At 36.6% G+C, this 21681-nt stretch overlaps 1 protein-coding gene across 2 annotated transcripts in view; it reads right to left on the bottom strand.

Moving 5' to 3' along the window:
- TMTC2 (transmembrane O-mannosyltransferase targeting cadherins 2) overlaps positions 1-21681 on the bottom strand; it is a 452862-nt gene that overhangs the window by 170852 nt on the left and 260329 nt on the right. For both annotated transcript variants that reach the window (XM_049883964.1, XM_049883965.1), the window contains exons 5-7: positions 2973-3058; positions 2281-2465; positions 1322-1400 (exon numbers count right to left, since the gene is read on the bottom strand). In XM_049883964.1, the coding sequence (XP_049739921.1) occupies positions 1322-1400; positions 2281-2465; positions 2973-3058 (350 nt within the window). The remainder of the gene's footprint in view (positions 1-1321; positions 1401-2280; positions 2466-2972; positions 3059-21681) is intronic.

Genomic DNA, 21681 nt, shown 5'->3' with positions numbered 1-21681 from the left:
TTTCATATGTGCTTAAGCCATAAAGCCACTATAAAATTTCCCAAATCACAGAATACAGAAGCATAAAATAATCCTTGAGATCATATAGTCTAATCTCATTTATTTTTTTAATGCATGGGAGAGGTCTAGAAACATTAAACAACATAACTAGATTTAAAGAAAAAAAGGCAGAAAAATCTTCGCTTGCAATTTGTGCTTTAGAGACAAAGAAACATCTGATATGAGGAGAAGAGCAACGCCTTCTCTTCTCTCTCTTGTCTTGAAAGAGTAACATACCCAACCAGCAGGGCATCTGAAATTTAGCAAATTTTTCTAATAGTCACAGCTGAATAAGTGGTTTTCAGTTTGTTCCACCATCAAGGAGTTGTAGTAACAAATTACTATCAGAAATTCAGGATTCAATCATATGTGATGAGTAGATATTTTATTAGAAATTCTAGTTCGCGAACTCTTGTACCTAGAAAAATTCATGCTCTCAATTTACATACTCTCTAATAAAAGCATAGAGCTAATTATTCAAAGTAGAACAAGGAATAATTTTAGTAGCATATTTATAGCTTTCACAGTATTAGTTTTCCTAAAAAAATACTAATTTGAATAAACCTAGAGATTCAAAGCCTAATTAATGAAGACCATACAATTTGGCTCAAAACCAAACCAAACCCAGTGTCGTTGAGTCGATTCCGACTCATAGTGACCCCATAGGACAGAGTAGAACTGCCCCATAGAATTTCCAAGGAGCGCCTGGTGGATTTGAACTGCTGACCCTTTGGTTAGCAGCCATAGCACTTAGCCACTACGCTACCAGGGTTTCCAATTTGACTCAGTCTCATCTTTTATAAGCATCAAAAATCGTAATTCTCTACATCAAAGCATTTTTAATTTTGAAAGAATCCTCCAATTAATACAATACCATGATCAAAAGTTTTCATGAATTTGACAAATTCATTCAAATAAATGTGTATTTTTTCAATACTTGAACAATTACATACTAGAATAATTACACATATGTACAAGATATTACTTTGCAAAGTCGGGCATCTAGATAATACTTGGTACACGAATGGGTTTGTGAGTCCCTTGCAACACCTCTGGTACATACCAGAAGTCCTTAGCCAAAGTGTTGGGAATCACTAGGTTAATTTATTTGTTCTTGTTAGAACAGGTGTGCTCTCCTAGTATTTGAATAACCAACTGTGAAAAAGGTTTGTTTGAGAGAATGAATGACACAATTTTTTTATATTTCTATGTAATCCAGGCACAGGTATAATTTCCCCACAGGTCCCTGAAATATCAACTAAAACATTAATGTTTTACTTACCCATCATGTTGTACAAGCTCTGTGGGGCAAACTGCCTTGGCATTTTCTGAATTGCTTCCTTATATACAGTAAGGGCATCCTAATTTAAGAAACAACAACAAAAAATCATCACTAAGGTTCGGGATATTTATTGAAAATAAGATAATAACATCCTTCAAAAGTTAGAATCCTCCACTGGTATTTCTAAATGGTTCACTAGTGAAAAAAAGCTAAGCTGTCCTTTGATATCACACTACCTCAACTCCATGAAAGAAAATACTTGGCACAGCTGGGGAAGTATGACATACAAAACGTAATTTAATAAGAAATCTAATGTTGGTAGCACTCTTAGTTTAATATAAAATTTCAAGTTTACACAGATTATTCATAGATAAACTTGAAAAATTCATATTTGGAAGTCACCCAAAAGTCATCTAAAGTCCGCAGTCTGGCAACCCAGTACAATCTAAATAAAAAATTAAAAACTAAATAAATCTTTCAGCTACTGGAAATCTGATGAAAGTATTAAGTGTGATTATTTTAAAAGTTGTATCACCATCCTTACATTGTACTCTTCATAAGAGTATATAGTGAGGTGGGTGCTTGAGAGACAGGGGGCCGGAAGACAGCGAATGTGAGGGAATGAACGCATGCAGGCATGCACTAGATACAGCATAACAATTTTAGAAACTATGTCTTGGTCATGAAATCAAAGGGAGGATGGGCAAATAAGCCTGAGAAATAAGGCATATTATATCACATTTTGAAGAGTCACATTACATATAACATAACTGCTCTGAGAAACTCCACAATGAGGGAATCTGTTAAATTTGGTTTAGCAGAAGCTTCTTCCACACTAAGCTGACCACAAACTCTTTTAATGAACACAGATAGTAGCTTCTAAAAGTTCAGTAGTGCCCCTGCACTGGGGATTGTGCTGGGAAAGGGGGAAGGAAAGGACAGAGAGGTTTTGGCCTGACCTCGTAATGTCCCTGCTCATGATAGAGTTTTCCCAGGTTATACAAACAGCTGGTAACAGAGCTCTTGTGCGCATGAGGATCCTTTAGGTTTTCGTCGGAGATCTCAGAACACTTTAGGAATGTACGACGGGCTTCTTCTGTCTTTCCTTGGTTCATGAGAATAATCCCGGTGTTTAAATAAGCAGCTGAGGGAAAAAAGTAGAAATATAAGTGTGAGAAGCTGATGTATACTGTGGCTAAAATAAAATTATTGTTATTTCAGTTTTGTTTCTATAGATTATTTCTGTTTTTAAAAGAAAACCAAGAAATAAATATTCATAGAACAAATATTTTTGAGATCAACCATGTAGTGGGCACTACCGGTTTATCACCAAAAATACATATATATATATATATATATATATATATAAAATAATTTCTGCACTAAAGGAGCTCAAAATACTTTTTGAGCTTAAAATGTAGTTGAATAAAAATTGTTTCTATCTTAAAAAATTTTTTAAGTGATAAACAGACATCAAAATATGATAAAATTAAGAGAGATATAATTGTTAGAGACTCATAAATTAAGCAGCAACTATTTAGAAACAGGACCAACCACCATGGTTTTTTTCTGTGAGGCTGGAACTAATGGATAATTTTCACAGATAAACAAGGATGGGAAGACATTTTAAAAGAACTCAAATATTACTTACAAGCCAGTGTTGGCCTGCTCCCAATTGCCAACTTGTAATAATGTAGTGCTTCTGCAAACCTGCTGTTCTCCTGTAGAAGCAACCCTCTGCATAAGAAAAACAGAAATTTGGAGATAGGACTGTATTACTATACATAAAACCACAAGTTTTATTTTATATTCCAAAAATAAAGCTGGTTAACGGGGCAATAAAAATGCTGACCTCGTACTATAAAAACAATTCTAAATTGAAGGAAATGATTCCTCAGGAGAGAAAACACTGGATAGGTATCAGCTGCATTTATATGGCATTAGAAAGTATTACAAAGTATTTTCAAAAAGACTTTTACCACCACTGAACTTTCTCCTTTCCAGCCATCTTTCCTCTCCCTCTAGAATTACAAACCACCTGGATTTATGCACATTTTCTCATCATTTCAGAAAAGCAACTTTTCTCAGGAGTGATATATATATGGAAACATGAGAAACCTTTCTAACTAGCCATGTAGCCTGGTAAATATTTGTCCACGATTGCCAGAAAGGGTAAAGGTAGTCTGGGTCAACAGGAGAAAGAATCAGGAGTTAATCAAATACCATAAAGGAAGCAAAAAAAGAAAAGGAACTGAAGGTTGTCCACATTACTATTTCCTTATTATTTGGATTTGGTCCAATAGGTTTGGATTTCAGAATCCTGGGCAAATTGCAGCTCAGTGTTCTGAGATACACCTTTCTCTACAGACCCTAAAATTCCATGGGCTTCCCTAGGACGCTCCTTAGGCAACAGCTATAAGTAACACAGGTTTTGCTGGTCCTTGCCCTTGGGACCTAAATGAGAATCAATTATAACCACGTCTATGAAAACAAGTTGTCAGGGAACTGGACTAAATTCAAAAAGCAATCATGGAGGGCTTTTTGGCCAATCCCTATTCTCTTGTAATCAGCAAGTATCTTCCAGACATTTCAGCACATCTATTGGGCCTCGGTACTGCTGCTATTCAACTCAAATTGCAGATTCAACTCGCCAGCTGCTGAGGCTTTTGAAAGGCTGGTATAATGGATGTGAAAGAGAAGAGAAGGCTACTGAAAAAAAAAAAGCGATCATTTTGTTGAGAATTTTAAAATACTCCACTTATTATGTAATGGTTATCATTCAGAAAATATCCTAAGTATCATTTTGAAATTTAAAGTACGCTCACTTGAGTCATCAGCATATATTAACAACCTCATTATTTCTAGTATTTGTTGAAAAGTCATTTATATAGAGGAAAAAACTTCAAATCACATTGAGATTATTTTCATATACACATGAATGTATATTTCTATAAAACAGTTTGAGTAACAATTTGGTCACGAAACTGATATACTGTGCTATTAAGGGCAATTTTCAGTTGAAAAAAGATTCTTGAAGTATTCACATGTTTGTGAAAATGGTCAATTATCTTAAAAAGTAGGTAAAACTGATATAGAGAAAATACATTTACATGCATTTCCAAAAAATAATAATCTTTATATAAATTGTTTTATTAATATATGCTCTCCAGTTAACCAAGCTCATATACATTGCCTCATTCCTAAAACACAACCTTAATTGTTATTATCATTTTCCTTTGAGATTCAGATAAAGAAGTGTTTCTCTTTAATACAAGGCTAATGACACCAGAGAAGAAAACCCTCCAGATATTTAATCCTATTCTATCTTTCTTAGAAAATAAAAATGTTCAATGAGGCCCTCTTTGTCCAGAATCTTCAGTCTCTTTCCCCATTACCGGTTCCTTTCCCTTATACTATAAAAATGTTCATGTACCTTCTAGCATCTAGGGAAGAACCCCCCCAGCCTTTATTCATCCCTGCATCTGCCTCTAACCACTGCCTTCAAAGTCAGATTTTCTTTGAGAATGGGGTATGGTGCCTATGCCCAATGTCTCAAATCCCATTTACACTAAATCCAGTTTGGGCTGTTCCCAGAATTCCTCTGGAATGTCACAATCAAATTTCTACTAATTATCATACCCTAAAAATAGTGCTTTTATGTGAACCACCCCTACCCCAACTGCAGCATTTGAGACTACTGAATGTACTTTCCTTCCTGAAACTGTATTTCCTGGGCTCTGAGACACCAGTGTCTTCTAGCTCTCTTCTATACCTAGGTTCATCCTACTCAAAAGAAAGATGAAAGTGCCTCTTCAATCCTATACTCCTTTAAGAGGTTTATGTTTTATAGGATTATGCCTTTGTCTCTTCTCTCTAAAAATACTGTCTCTGGGTGCCTTCACGCATACATGGGGTTCATTTATTTGCCAACTCAATTCCTAAGGAATGGTTTCTCTCCTGACCTCCAGATCTGTTTTCAACAGCTCATTGAGACATGTCAATCTTGGTGTTCACTGGAATTTCAAAATCAATGCATCCAAAATTGAAAAAAAAAATATCTCCCACTGAAAAATAAATCAATAGATAAAAAACAGATAAACGAAATAAATAAAAGAAGAAAATCTTCTCAGTAATAAGCACTATCACTCACTCCAGTTGTTAAAATCGGAAACCTGGTTTTCAGCCTTAATTCTTCACTTGTCTTCACAATTCCATGTTTCATTACGTCTCCAAAGCCCACTGAATCTTATTTTCTAAGACTCTTTACTCTGCCCCTCAAGGTTCATCTTTATGGCTCTGTCAGAGTCCTTTTTATCTTTTCTGTCACCTGAATAAGCATAATAATCCACTAACTAGTCTCCACATAATTACATTTCTAAAGGGCAAATATGTTATTAGGCTAGATGGAATGAACATGAGGGGATGAGCACATATCTCTGACAGTGTGCCCACAGACCATAAACCTTGAGAACTGATGTACTTAGCCTCATGGGATCTCCAATGCTGATGTGTTATATTCCCATCATTTTCTAATATGTAAAATACACAAAGAGGGGTAAATAATAAATAGCATGATAACCACACCTAGACAATACTGTCCAGCCTGTCTTATTCTTTGGAAAATTCTACTGCAGAATTAATCACACGAAACCCACGCAACAGGCAAGTCTCCAGATCTTATACAATATGGCTCCTTGAATGAAGTATTTCATCTGCTGCAACATCTGAATAAAGCTAGCAATGCTTTAAGTCCAAGTTAGATGGCTATTGTGACTGATTTCTCCTGGGCTGTGGATTTAACTGAGTGCCAACTATGCCCTAGCACGGATGCTGCAAAGGTAGACAAGACAGAGATGCACTCACTCACGGATACACGAGCTACTGCAGGAGAAAAGAAAACAAAATAGAAAATTACTATGATAGAGAACAGAGAAAGAACCCTGCCTCTGCCTAGGAATGGACAACAGAAGGCTCAGAGAGAAGTGACACTGGCAGAGGCCTGAAAGTAGGCAGCAGTTAGCTAACAGGATAAAGTATTGTATCAGCCCCAACCATGGAACATGAGAAGAAAGAGAATCTCAGAGAAGTTAACCAACTATCTCTGTGTTTTAAGGCTAATAAGAGACAAAGCTAGGATTTGAACGCCCTTTCTCTGATACTAATCCCATGCTTTTTTCAAAAGAGAAAGAGATTAAAGAGCTCAATCCTAGAGTCATGAGTAACAGATATACGCCTGCTCTTACTCAAAATTTCTTTGAATTTTATATGTTCCATTAACTTTCATCAATGCACGGAAAAGGAATCAGCTGCCATTTTGGCCGTGCAGGATGAATTTGGGTCAATCTTTTTTTTTTTTTTAGCACTGTTACTGCTGTTTTCCACATTTATAGTACCCATTCCTTAGTTTTTGAAGATATGATAAAGGGAGAGAAATAGAAACCCTTCATGTCACGATAGTGGCAGAAATAATAACAACAAAAACTTATTCACACAATGTGTCAAGCACTTTATATACATTAACTTATTTAAAACTGAACTATAAACCCTAGGAGGTAGGTGACTATTAACGGCTCAGATGAGGAGCCTCAGACAAGGAAAAGTTAAATAATGTTCCAAAGGTCACACATGCCTCAATTCAAACCCAGCAGTTTGGTTATAAAGCAAGATTTGTATTTTAATTGATTGTTCATATCAAAGACTTTATCCCAACTGCTTGAAATTGACGACATAATTTGTTTACATGCTTATCATGTCAATAAAATCCCTTGGTTTATCTGTATACTGAAAACAAGAATACGTTTTCATATACTACAGAGTCAGAATCTAACCTGAAATCATGTTATCCATTATATGTGAAGTTGCCTTACAATTAAGGAAATTGGCCCATGCTTTTTTATAAATAAGTGTAGCTATAAAACGAGCGGATACTGCCTGGTTTAAAATCAAGAAAGGTGTGCATCAGGGTTATATCCTTGCACCATACTTATTCAATCTGTTTGCTGAGCAAATAATCAGAGAAGCTGACTCTATGAAGTAGAAGAGGGCATTAGGATTGCAGGAAGACTCATTAACAACCTGCAATATGCAAATGACACAACCTTGCTTGCTGAAAGTGAAGAGGACTTGAAGCCCTTACTGATGAAGATCAAAGACTGCAGCCTTCTGTATGGATTACACCTCAACATAAAGAAAACAGAAATCCTCACAACTGGAATTGCCAAGGATTTCATTTTACTCGGATCCACAATGAACACCCATGGAAGCAGCAGTCAAGAAATCAAGAGACACATTGCATTGGGCAAATCTGCTGCAAAAGACTTCTTTAAAGTGTTAAAAAGCAGAGATGTTACTTTAAGGACCAAGCACCTGACCCCATGCCATGGTGTTTTCAATCACCTCATATGCATGTGAAAGCTGGACAATGAATAAAGAAGACTGAAGAACTGATGCCTTTGAAACACGGTATTGGCAAAGAATATTGAATATAACATGGACTGCCAGAAAAAATGAACAGGTCTGTCTTGGAAGAAGTATAGTCATAATGCTCCTTGGAAGCAAGGATGGCAAGACTTCACCTCATATACTTCAGACATGTTATCAGTCCCTGAAGAAGGACAGCACATGCTTAGTACAGTCAGTGAAAAAAGAGCAAGAGCCTCAACGAGATGGACTGACATAGTGACTGCAACAATTGGCTCAAGGATAACAACAATTCTGAGGATGTTTTATTCTGTTGTACTTAGGGTCGCCATGAGTCAAAACTGACTCGATGGCCCATAACAACAACAACAACATATATTACAGTGAATTTAAAGTGCCTTAAAAAAAAAAAAAAAATTTTTTTTTTTTTATTTAGGGAGAAATGTGGAAAAAACGTTACTGGCCACTTTTATAGGTTTGTATGTACGTGGCTATATTATGTATGTGCTATATTACAGTATTTTGTTTTTTTAATATTAAAAAATTTTTACTTCTCAAATGTCTCCTCCAGTGATTTCTCTTTCAGATCAACATTCATTGAAATTAAGCAGCCGGTAAAGGAGAAAACAAACTGGGGAGAGGGAAATGTTTTAGTTACAGGAAGAAAATACATTCGGATGTATAAACTACTATTCATTCCAACACCGCTTTACTTCAATTAAAATAACAAAATGCAATCTCTTAAATCCTTTCAGTTTATTCTGATTGGGATTATATATTCTAGGAATTATCATTCACGCTCTACAGCTCCTTCTCCCTGTGAGACTTTTGCTCATATTTACCCCAGTATCCCCAGACATCCTTGCCAGACACCAAATATCTTTTTATCAGGATGATCTGGAGCTTGATTAAGGAAAACAAGTCAAACTCATGATTATAGTGGATTGGATAGAGTTAAACAAACATTAAATATAAACAGGCATTATAAATCCCTGGTTAATTCTAAACACTGTTAGACAGAAGGAGCATAAGTATTTATTAGCATAGTGGTTCACAACCAGGGTGATTTTGACCACTAAGAGCTATGCGGCAATGTTTGGAGACATTTATGGTTGTCACAACTGGGGGTATGCTACTGGCTTCTAGTCACTAGAAGCCAGGAACGCTGTAAACACCTATAAGGCACAGGACAAGCCCGACAGCAAAGTATTATTTGTCCCAAAACACGAACAGTGCTGAGATTGAGAAACTACAATTAGCATTTCATCAAATTTACGAACCGCAACAGGATCCTCAAGTCTCTGCCGATCTCACACACATGAATTACACAGAGAACACAGAATATAAAAAAGCAAACTACTAGGATTGAATTACATTTCAATGAAAATATAATCTATCATCATTTGTCCTGTTTTCAAAAGAAGGCAAAAGAAAAACAAATTTTCTAAAAATGAAAAAAAAAAAAAAAGGCGCCCTCCCCCATTTCTGTCAACGCATTTGAACTGTCAGTGTCTATTTGTAAAAAGAATCTCCTCTAAACAGAAATGTTAAAACATCCAAATCTTACCTACAGACTGGGAAAACGTTTTTGGCTATGACAATTCCGATCAGCGTCTGATCTCTACAATCTACATGATACTGCAAAAACTCAACAATAAAAAGACAAATAACCCAATTAAAAAATGGGCAAGGATATGAACAGATACCTCACCAAGGAAGACATTCCAGCAGTTAACAGATACATGAGGAAATGCTCACTATCATTAGCCATTAGAGAAATGCAAATCAAAACTACAATGAGATATCATCTCACCCCAACAAGGCTGGCATTAATCCAAAAAACACAAAATAATAACTGTTGGAACAGTTATAAAGAGACTGGAACACTCCTACGCTGCTGGCGGGAATGTAAAATGGTACAACCACTTTGGAAATTGACTTGGTGCTTCCTTAAAAAGCTAGAAATAGAACTATCATATGATCCAGCACTTCCACTCCTTGGAATATATCCTAGAGAAGTAAGAGCCTTCACACAAACAGATATATGCACACCCATGTTCACTGCAGCACTTTTTACAACAGCAAAAAGATGGAAGCAACAAAGGTGCCCATCAATAGATGAATGGATAATTAAATTATGGTATATTCACACAGTGGAATACTACACACTGATTATGAACAATGATGAATCCGTGAAACATCTCATAACATGGAGGAAACTGGAAGGCGTTATGCTGAGTGAAATTAGTTGCAAAAGGACAAATATTGTGTAAAAACTCTAGAAAAAGTTTAAACACAGAAGAAAATATTCTCTGATGGTTAAAAGGGTGGAGAGGGAGGGAGGGAGAAGGGTATTCACTAATTAGATAGTAAAACAAAAAAAAGAGGGACTTGACCTCATCTTGAAACTGTCCTAGAAGCCCTGAACCGCCCATCTCTGGACCTCCTTCTGTAAAATAGTTCTAACTAGTTTAAGCTATTGTTTTGCAAACCAACCTCTTCCCAACTAATAAAATTCCACAATATGTTGATTTTTACTACATATGGCTATAAAGGAAACCCTGGCGGCGTAGTGGTTAAGTGCTACGGCTGCTAACCAAAGGGCTGGCAGTTCGAATCCGCCAGGCGCTCCTTGGAAACTCTATGGGGCAGTTCTACTCTGTCCTATGGGGTCGCTATGAGTCGGAATCGACTCGATGGCACTGGATTTGTTTGTTTTTTTTTCTTTTTTTGGTATGGCTGTAAAATATGTAATATCAAATACGGCTCTCACAGAGAATTTTAGGGAAAACTACTTTTAATTACCTTTGAATGAAAAAAAGTATGAGTTGCCTGGTTCTGAGTGATAGCCAGACTAGGCAACGGCCAAGTATAAAAACTGGAATTAAAATATTTAATTAAAACTATATAATTTAAGAGAGTAATGGGTGCATGAAATTAGAACTCTTAAATTAAGCTCTTAGACATCAGAGTGGTCAGAGTTATCACTCTTTGCCCAAAAGAGTAATGATATTAGTAATATTTTTTAAAGGGCATTTTAATTAAGCCTCTCAATCCTCAAATAACTGGAAAGAAGGAAATTCACAGGAATTATCAAGTGAAATAGAAAAAGGTAGGATTTTCATCTCAGAAAAAAAATTCAGTGAGATATAAGTGATTGCATTTGAGCTCCAAGGAGATACTAGGTACTCACATGGCACTTCTGCGGCTTTCAGGTCACCCCAGGATAATGGACTTTATATTCGAGGGCCAACCAAAATAATTCTCTATGCTCATGTATTTTTTCCCCTCAAATCATATACTCAACTTTATTTCTCTTTTTCTTTTTCTTGATTAAACAATTTTAAACGCTAGTAAAAATGACAGTTTTACAAAGACCATTTTGGGTAAAAGCATTAATAGAGGAAATGGATTCAAATGATTTAGTTTTCATTTAACACACATGACCTCAGCTTATTAGAATAATACTTCTGCTACAAAAAGCACAATTTAACTGAATACTTCCTTTAAACTACTACTAAGTTATTACACAGGAGCCCTGGTGGTAAAATGGTTAAGCATGTGGTCGCTAACCGAAAGGTTGGCAGTTTGAACCCACCCAGCAGCTCTGCAGGAGAAAGACCTGGTGTTCTTCTCCCATAAAGATTATAGCGGAGCAAACCCTCTGGGACAGTTCTACTCCCTCCTACAGGATCGCTGTGAGTTGGAACTGACTAAATGGCACACAACAACAACAAATTACAGTGGTTATTGCATACCATATTTATTATGAACATAAAAAAAATGACCCTTCATCAAAAGGTTAAATTCCACTAGGAAGGATAATGAGCAAGTTGTTTTCCCCTCTCTGCTTTCTTTGCATGAAGTAGAATAGAGACAAAGAAATGGAGAGAAAGACAGACCCACAATGTGACATGAACTAGATAGATGAGTGCACAGGATTCTACTGCATAGCTCCTCAAAGCTGAAACTTACTTCACTTGGTGTCACTTCTAGGTGTCACATAACTGCCAAGTAGGTTTCAGGAAATGCAGTTAAGCCTCCTCTCTGATACCTTTTTTTTTTTTTTTTTTGACACAGGCCTGTTTATTTGTTCTAAATTGGGATTTTTTTAAGACTTTGATGGTTAAATAAAGGATAGTTAATTTAATGGCATCCTGTTTCATAAAGAGGATACTTTTTTTTATTCTGTCAAATATGGCTCGGTAGGTATTCAATCGAGAATCATTGTTTTTTTTTTCCTAACATGTTCCAAAAACTTTATCAATTAACATTAGGGAAAAATAAAGTTTTTTTTTTTTTTTTTATTTCTACACTAGTTTTGTTTAGAGTCTAAATAAAGAGAAATGAGAGTCTAAATAAAGAGAAATGTATTCTCACTATACTACCGTATCTTAAAAATCTGTAAGGCACAAATTAAATCGAGCATTCATTCATTACAAAGATGCTTCTCTTGAGTTAGAACTTGGACAGTGACACAACCTCTATAGGCTATATAAATCTACTTCCACTCTGTGACAGGTCCTGAACAAGATGCTTTGAGTACATTATCTTATGTGATTCACACACACATACACACACACACACACACACACAAACCCCCATAAAGGTACCACTACTATTTTACAATTAAGAGGTCCAAAGATCTGAATGGTTAAGTGACTTAAACAAATCCATGTAGCTAAATATTGCTGGACTTAAAATTCACAAAGCTACACTGTGTATTAATAAATGCATAATTCGTTTCATACCTGTCTTCTGAATACATATAATTAAAGCTATATTCTCCTCAACACATCATAAAATAATAGGTGTGAATATCTTTTTCAATTAAAAAAAAAAAGTACTCCACAGGAAGTAGGAAAGAGAACACTGGGTGGCTTTATGATAAGTGTTTTCCACATTATTTCTTTTCATCCTTACAATCAGCATATAAAGTATTATTACCTTTTTTATTTTAGAAATATGAAAATGTGGGGGAGAGAAGTTAAACAACTTGTTTGTGATAGCACAGCTGGCAAATCTCCACCTTCAGGCTCGCCAGGCTTGAAATCACCCTGTTTTCCTACCACTCCACACTGGATCACTGGTAATGTATGTCTCTTTTCAGCTTAAGTATTAATAATTTCTTCCTCTCTCTTGTTTATAAATCCTGTGCTTCCTCATTGTCTTTGTGTGTGTGTTAACATTTTTCTCCTCTCCCTTTGCATACTTATACATGACCCTCCCAAATCTTGGAAATCTGAGTGGTGCTAACAGTTAAAGATGCTTGGCTGCTAACGAAAAGGTTGGAGGTTCGAGGCTATCTAGAGGCTCCTTAGTAGAAAGTCCTGATGATCTATTTACAAAAAACCACCCACTGCAAACCCTATAGAGCACAGTTCTATGACATACATAGTAGGGTTGCCATGAGTTGGAATCAACTCTATAGTAACTGTTTGTTTGGTTTTTATTCTTTTCCCAAATCGTGAACACCTTGGATATGCTTCAAGTGAGAATAAGCTATAGCCTCTAAGGCCAATCAATGTCCACCCTACGAAGAAATGTGTTACTGCCAATATGCTTGCAAAGGTGTCTTCCTTGTTTACTCTTTGGGTCCAGATCCACTCCTCTTCATGGAAGTGTTTGCCAGTAAGTACAGGTATACACCCACAAAGGCATAGCCGGGGAACAGTTAGAATAAAATGAACAGCTAACAAACTCTTGAGCTCTTGTTATTATATGATCATATTAAGCAGTTTCCAGGCATTATTTTATTGAATTCTGCAACACTAGGGAATAGCAAAATCCAGGTCTGCAGATGCGGAGTGAGGATTAAGTAATTTACCCAAGGTCAGTCATAGGACCAATAAGTGGAAGATTTGAATTCGTGTCTGTTTGATGTCAAAGCCCAGGATTTTAAGTATCTTATTAAGCTGCCACTGAGTTAAGCAAACAAACAAAAACCAAGGAAACATTTTCCTCTACCCTACTCCCCCTTTCTTCATGAAAACAAATACGATTCTTGTAGCCACGTATAAAGTATCAGGCATCCTAGTCAAATCTCCTTCAAATGTATACTTTATTCCCCAAGAGAAGTCTGTGATTTAAAACAAACAAAATTAAGGACTGACTCTAACACGAACTAACAATTTAAAGGCATTAACCACCAATAATTTAAAGGAACCCTGGTGATGCAGTGGTTAAAGCACTCGGCTGCTAACCAAAAGGTCTGTGGTTTAAACTCACCACCACTCTTCAGGAGAAGGATGTGGCAGTCTGCTTCCATAAAGATTTAAACCAAAAGCTAAACCCACAGCAGATGAGTAGATTTCCACACACAGCGACACTATAGGACAGAACAGAACTGCCCCATGAGGTTTCCAAGGCTGTAATCTTTACGGAAGCAGACTGCCACATCTTTCTCCCCGAGAGCGGTTGGTCAGTTCGAACCACCAACCTTAGGGTTAGCAGCTGCGAACTTAACCGTTGTGCCACCAGGGCTCCTTTTGTAAAGATTTACAGCCTTGGAAACCCTATGGGGCAGTTCTACTCTGTCCTATAGGGTTGCTACAAGTCAGAATAGACTCAATGGCAACAGGTTTGGTTTTTTTTTTAGGTTTACCCACAGGGATGACTACTTATTGTCACCAATGATTTAACTTTGAACCTATATAGAGGCCGGCTGCTTATTCTTTGCTATTTACAGGTGGCGTAGTGGTTAAGTGCTACAGCTGCTAACCAAGAGGTTGGCAGTTCATATCCACCAGGCACTCCTTGGAAACTCTATGGGGCAGTCCTACTCTGTCCTACAGGGTCGCTATGAGTCGGAATAGACTCAACGGCAGTGGGTTTGTTTTTGACCCACATGGAAACCCTGGTGGTATAGTGGTTAAGCGCTATGGCTGCTAATCAAAAGGTCGGCTAGTTCTAATCCACCAGGCACTCCTTGGAAACCCTATGGGGCAGTTCTACTTTGTCCTATAGGGTCGCTATGAGTCAGAATTGACCCAATGGCAACAGGTTTTTTTTTTTTTTTTCGGTTTACCCACAGGGATGACTACTTATTGTATAATTTCTTGAAGAAGAAGCACTTATCTTTTGGAAGGTGTGTAATCACTACAGAAAAAAAATCTAATCAGGCATAGAGCAATAGGCCAAAGCCTGGTCTGATCAATAAAAGTTGTTGATTGGTTTATTTATTCACTAAGATACATATTTTTAAAATATGATTATGGAGATTTAATGATTAGCAGAGAAGAGACAGAATTTAAAAAGCAGTAACAAAGATATGGACAGAGGACAGTATGATATACTGTGGAAGTCCGCAGCAGAAGAACCTAACCTAAATTAGTTTGTTTGAGCAAGGGGGAAAAAAAAAACAAACTAACATTTCTGAATTCCACAGGAATCAACACACTCAAAAAAATATTAAAAAAAAAAAAAAAAAACTTCAGGGCCTGATTACATCAGAGATATGATTATAACTTGGGTTAAAGATGCCCCCATGGGCACACAGTGATTTACTGCAGTGTACTCACTTTCAACATAAATGTTCAACAAAGTGGGTGTTTTCCTTGTCCCTTAACAGCAGTGCTCTAACGAAAGTCTGCTGTTGAAGCAATGAATTATGAAAGTGGAAAAAGTATCACGTATCTCACAGAGCAGCAGGAATAGGTGTTAGGTCATACAAGCAGTTTCTAACTTAAGAAAAAGCAAGATGAGTTCCAAAAATGACGGTCTATTCTTTTTTGCTTGGAACAGATTTTTCACCTTAGAAACAATTCACTTGAAGGCTTATCCTGAAGTATTTGAAGGATAGAAGGAAAACATCATTTATAACAATCTTTGTGAAAATACACTTGTAGGCTTAATTCTGGTACTGGGAAGGGTATCCCTTAACCTAATTCAGAGATCCAAGACAGCAACGATCACATCATGGCGGTAGAGTGGGAGGAAAATTGGTGGCCAGAGCTGGGAGAGGGAGAAATGGGAAGGAGTGGGCCTGAGAGATAGGGATTGAATGATGGTAGACTGGGGATTAAGATGGCAAACGAAAAGTGGTCAATGCTTGTAGCAGAACTTACCTTTAATCAATCTTTTCTATCCACTCCACCCTTATGTTTCATAAGGGTATTGGCTTTGCTTCTGATATAACCTCAAAGAAATTTCTCAGCCCTGAGTACTTCCCTTGGCTTTCTCTTTAAAAAGGGCTTAGAAATTGGCCACCTTGCCACTCAATCAGTTGTGGCTTTTGACCAAAGTTGTACTCTCTTCTCTGTATCTAATTTTCAGGAAACCGAGTAATTTTGCATCCCATGTTTATCCCAGCCCCTTAAATCTGTACTTTGAAGATTCAGCAATTTTTCCAACAATTTTTATATACAGGAGATACACACACGCACACACCATAAAATAATGCTATCTTTGACTGTAGATGGTGTGAAAATCTAGTCTCCCTCTAGACTTTAGACCAGCTCAGATTATTCATTTATCTGGGTCTTCTACCTTCTCAGAAAGTGCCTACCTTTTATTTTCTTACTCTAATGATGAGATGTGGATATACTAATCAGCCTCGACATGGTTCTCCTTCTCTAGAAGACTAGCAGGCATTTCCTCATGCCATTTTCATCATCAGATCAGAAAGACAGGATCACTCCTCCCACTTGCCTTTCACACAACCCCCATGTCATGAATGCCCCCACCCCAGTCTTTTCCAACAATAGGGTTCCTCATCAGCAAAGTGAAATAAGGACACACTGTAATTAAAAGCAATGAAGGTATGAAGCAAAAAGGGTATCCTCAGGTGCTCTTCTCTTCTACAGGGGTCAACAAGAAGAGAGGGAAGGAAAATTTCTAAAATAACCCATGGAGCATCCTTCACACGTGAGAAATTTAAGTAAAATATATGTGCCTAAATCATGGACAGCAAATATAAATATACATCCAACAAACATTTATTGAGCATATAAAATGAGCATATACTGTGTGCCAAGTACTATCCTAGGACTTCAGATATATACAAAAATCCTGCACTCACGGAACTTAAAATTTAGCAATATACACAATAAACTAATAAATTATATGGTTCGCAAGAAAGCAATAAATTTAACGTAAAACATGGAATAAAATAAAGGGAAAAGGAGTGTGTGAGTGACATAGGGCAATTTAAATAATGTAAGCTAGAAGGCCTCATTGAAAAGGTAACAATGAAGCAAAGAATTTAAAAAAGCAAGTAACATGATGTAATTTAGCCATAGAAACAACATAGCATTATAGTACATATATAGAGATATGTATGTGTGTGTATATACCTATGTAAGTATATATATACACATAAATATCTCAAAAAAAAAAAAAAAACCCATTGCCATCAAGGTGATTTTGACTCATAGCCACCCTACAGGGGAGAGCAGAACTTATAACTGACTCACAGGGTTTCCAAGGAGCAGTTGGTGGATTCGAACTGCTGACATTTTGGTTAGCATCCTGAGCTCTTAACCACTGCGGCACCAGGGCTCCATATATATATATATTTTTCAGTATATATATATGTATATATATATATATATATACACACACACACATATATTCAGTATAAAAAATATTCAATATATACATTCAGCATATACATATTCAGTATATATATATTTATCAGCAGATGACAGAATAATATTTAAATTTATTATCATCTAAAAATCCAGATGTCCTCAAACTTTAATACTGCTTTAAGCACCTTTTCCATCATATAGGCAAAAGCACAGTTAGTTCTTGTACAAAAGAAAAAAATTAATTAAATGGAAGATTATATTGCTATATTTCCTGGTGTGTCTAGGAAATAATTAAAAAATCACGGTAATTGGAAATCTACAGAGGACTGATTGGAACTACACAAATAACAAATTTACATCTGTTCATTTTTCTTTAGGAGCAGAGGAAAAAAAAAGATTTTTTGTTTTTGGTTTTGTTTTTTGTCATAATGCAAAATCTCCTTTTGAGAAAACTGAAATTAAATTACTTGAAATCCTGCTACAAAACATCAGGCTGTACTTTTCATGGAAGCATAATTTTAGGAACAACAAAGAAGAAATGCTTCTGGCCATTTAAGCAACTTCCAATCAGTTTTAAAGTTAAACCAAACAAAAGGCATTAAAACAGGATGTGATTATGAACTTCTTTGTAAACCACTTTTATGGTCTTTCTAATGCATGTCCTCAAATTTACCTACAGTGCTTTAGATGGAAATGACTATAAAAGTAAAGGCCATTTTAATGAGATTTCAGAAAAATGCCTTTCATCATTTTTTCCAATATGGAAAATAGTTTAACTCACTGTATACAAGTTAATCTTGAATGCGAAGATTCTATGGAAAAGTATGACCCACAGTGCCATTTTGAAACTATGTTTTTAACAGAAAACATATAATGCAAATTAGCATAGCAGTGATCCAATCTCTTTCTTTCTCTTGCCATGCTTCAATTTCTAAAGGGATTCTGATTTCCCTCAATTTTATTTTGGAGTAGGGTGGGGAAGGCAAGGCTTAACAGTTCCAGCTGGCAATCCTACACACTGAAACTACAATGTGTAGTTTCCATTCTATAATAGGAATGAGTATAAAATAATAGGTTGTTTGATTCAATTCTATTAAAAAGCATTTGTTGGGCACCAAGGAAGTGTCAAGGACTTCACTATGTGCTGGAAACACAGAGATAAACAGTCTACATTCCCAACCCCCAAGGTGTTCTTAGTGTGAATCTCGGTTCTTTGGTCACAGTGTCTTTACATTTCATAGGATAAAATCACTCTTGAGTACAATATCCTGGAACTTTGCGATAACAAAACATTCTTCTCTGACTACTATGAATAATATTTCCAAATTTATCAAGCCAGAGTTGATACCACGATTTTTCACCCATGGGACAACAGAAATCCCACAGAAATATTTTACTTGACTTCTCTATAATACATGGTCTTTTGACCATTTTCTCCCTTTTCTACTGACTCATGCATTAGCTTAAAAGACACCACACACATTGTTCCTCTTTCCTTCTACTTGAAAATATTTTATGGTCCTACTTTCTCTATCAAGCTCCTTAAATACAGGTTTCTATCCATGGTTATTCTTTGACTTATCTTTATACATATTACACATACAACAATTTATAGTCCTTTTCAATTTACACACTTACATAATTACAATTCTAAAACCTATACCCTCTATCTCAAAATGCTTTCAAGCGGTCTAGAAACATACTCCAGGTGCCTAGTGGATGTCCAATAGGCATCTTAAGCTCACGTAGCCAAGCCTGCAAAACTTTGTTTCTGATAGGGAGGGACAGTGCCTTTCAAAATATAACATTTAGGAGAAATTATAGTAACTACAACTATTGTTACTGGAATAGGAATACAGATATTTACCAATAGATGAGAATAGAGTCTACAAAAACATTTTTTTTTCCCAAACTATTTCACTCACCCCTACACATCTGTCAATTTGTCATACTGTGGGAGCTTGTGTTGCTATGACGCTGGAAGATCCACCACAGGTATGGAAGTAGTCGCAGGGTCACCCATGGCGGACAGGTTTCAGCTGAGCTTCCAGACTAAGACAGATTAGGAAGAATGACCCAGTGGTCTACTTCTAAAAAGAATTAGCCAGTGAAAACCTTATAAGTAACAGCAGAACACTGTCTGATATAGTGACGGAAGATGAGCCCCTCAAGTTAGAAGGCACTCAAAATATGACTGGGTAAGAGCTGCCTCCTCAAGGTAGAGTTGACCTGAACGACGTAGATGGAGTCAAACTTCCAAGGCCTTCATTTGCTCTTGTGGGACAATTCAAAATAAGAAGAAACAGCTACAAACATCCATTAATAATCAGAACCTGGAATGTACAAAGTATAAATCTAGGAAAATTGAAAATCATCAAAAATGAAATGGAATGCATAAACATCGCCATCCTAGGCATCAGTATGTTGAAATGAAGTAGTATTCCCATTTTGAATTGGACAATCATATAGTCTACTATGCCAGGAATGACAACTTGAAGGGGAATGGTATTGCATTCATTGTCAAAAAGAACATTTCCAGATCTATCCTGAAGTACAATGCTGTAATACCCTTTAGCCTACAAGGAAGACCAGTCAATATGACTATTACTCAAATTTACGCACCAACCACAAAGGCCAAAGATAAAGAAATTGATGATTTTTACCAACTTCTGCAGTCTGAAATTGATAGAACATGCAATCAGGATGTGCCGATAATAACTGGTGATTGGAACGCAAAAGATGGAAACAAAGAAGAAGGATTGGTAGTTGGAAAACATGGCCTTGATGACAGAAACAATGCCGGAGACTGCATGAATGAATTTTGCAAGACCAATGACTTCTTCACTACAAATATCTTTTTTCACCAACATAAACAGTGACTATACATGTGGACCTTGCCAGATGGAATACACAGGAATCAAATCAACAATATCTGTGGAAAGAGATGATGGAAAAGCTCAGTATCATCAGTCAGAACAAGTTCAGGGGCTGACCGTGGAAGAGACCATCAATTGCTCCTATGCAAGTTCAAGTTGAAACAAAGAAAATTAGAGCCAGTCCACAAAAGCCAAAGTACGACCTTGAGTATATCAAGGTCTTGAGACCATCTCAAGAAGAGATTTTACACATTGAACACTAATGACCAAAGACCAGAAAAGTTGTGGAATAACATCAAGGACATCATATATGAAGAAAGAAGTCATTCAAAAGACTGGAGAGAAAGAAAAGACCTAACTGCATGTCATAATAGACTCTGAAGCTTGCTCTTGAATGTCAAGTAGCTAAAGCAAAAGGAAAAAACGATGAAGTAAAAGAGCTGAACAGATGATTTCAAAAGGCGGCTTGAGAAGGCAAAGTAAAGTATTATGATGACATGTGCAAAGACCTGACATGGGCAAAGAAAACCAAAAGGGAAGAATATGTTCAGCATTTCTCAAGCTGAAAGAACTGAAGAAAAAATTCAAGCCTCGAGTGTCAATACTGACGGATTCTATGGGTAAAATATTAAATGATGCAGGACGCATCAAAAGAAGATGGAAGGAATACACAGAGTCACTATATCAAAAAGAATTGGTTGACATTCAACTATTTTAGGAGGTTAATATATGAACAGGAACCAACAGTACTGAAGGAAGAAATCCAAGCTGCACTGAAGGCATGGGTAAAAAACAAGGCTCCAGGAATTGACAGCATACCAATTGAGATGTTTCAACAAACTGTTGCAGCGCTGGAACTGCTCACTTGTCTATTTATGCCAAGAAATTTGGAAGACAGCTACCTGGCCAACCAACTGGAAGAGATCCATATTTAGGCCTATTCCTCCAAGTAAGGTGATCCAACCGAAAGCAGAAATTATTGAATAATATCATTAATATCACATGCAAGCAAAATTTTGCTAAAGATCATTCATAAGTGACTGCAGCAGTATATCTACAGGGAACTGCCAGAAATTCAAGCCAGATTTAGAAAAGGACATGGAACCAGGGATATTATTCCTGATATCAGATGGATCCTGGCTGAAAGCAGAGAATGCCAGAAAGATATTTACTTGCGTTTTACTGACTATGGTAAGAAATTCGACTGTGTGGATCATAACAAGTCATGGATAACATGGTGGAGAATGGCAATTCTAGAACACTTAAATGTGCTCATGAGTAACCTGTACATACAGGCAGCCGTTTGAACAGAACACGGGGATACTGCACGGTTTAAAGTCAGAAAAGGTATGTGTCAGGGTTGTATTCTTTCACCGTACTTATTCAATCTGTATGCTGAGCAAATAGCCCAAGAAGCTGGATTATATGAAGAAGAATGGGGCACTAGGATTGGAGGAAGACTCATTAACCTGCATTATGCAGGTGACACAACCTTGCTTGCTGAAAGTGAAGAGGATTTGAAGCACTTACTGGT

The sequence above is a fragment of the Elephas maximus genome, chromosome 4 (genome assembly GCF_024166365.1).
Source record: "Elephas maximus indicus isolate mEleMax1 chromosome 4, mEleMax1 primary haplotype, whole genome shotgun sequence".
NCBI lineage: Eukaryota > Metazoa > Chordata > Mammalia > Proboscidea > Elephantidae > Elephas > Elephas maximus.
Note: the sequence above shows the minus strand (reverse complement) of the source record. Positions and strands in the feature narration are given on the sequence as shown.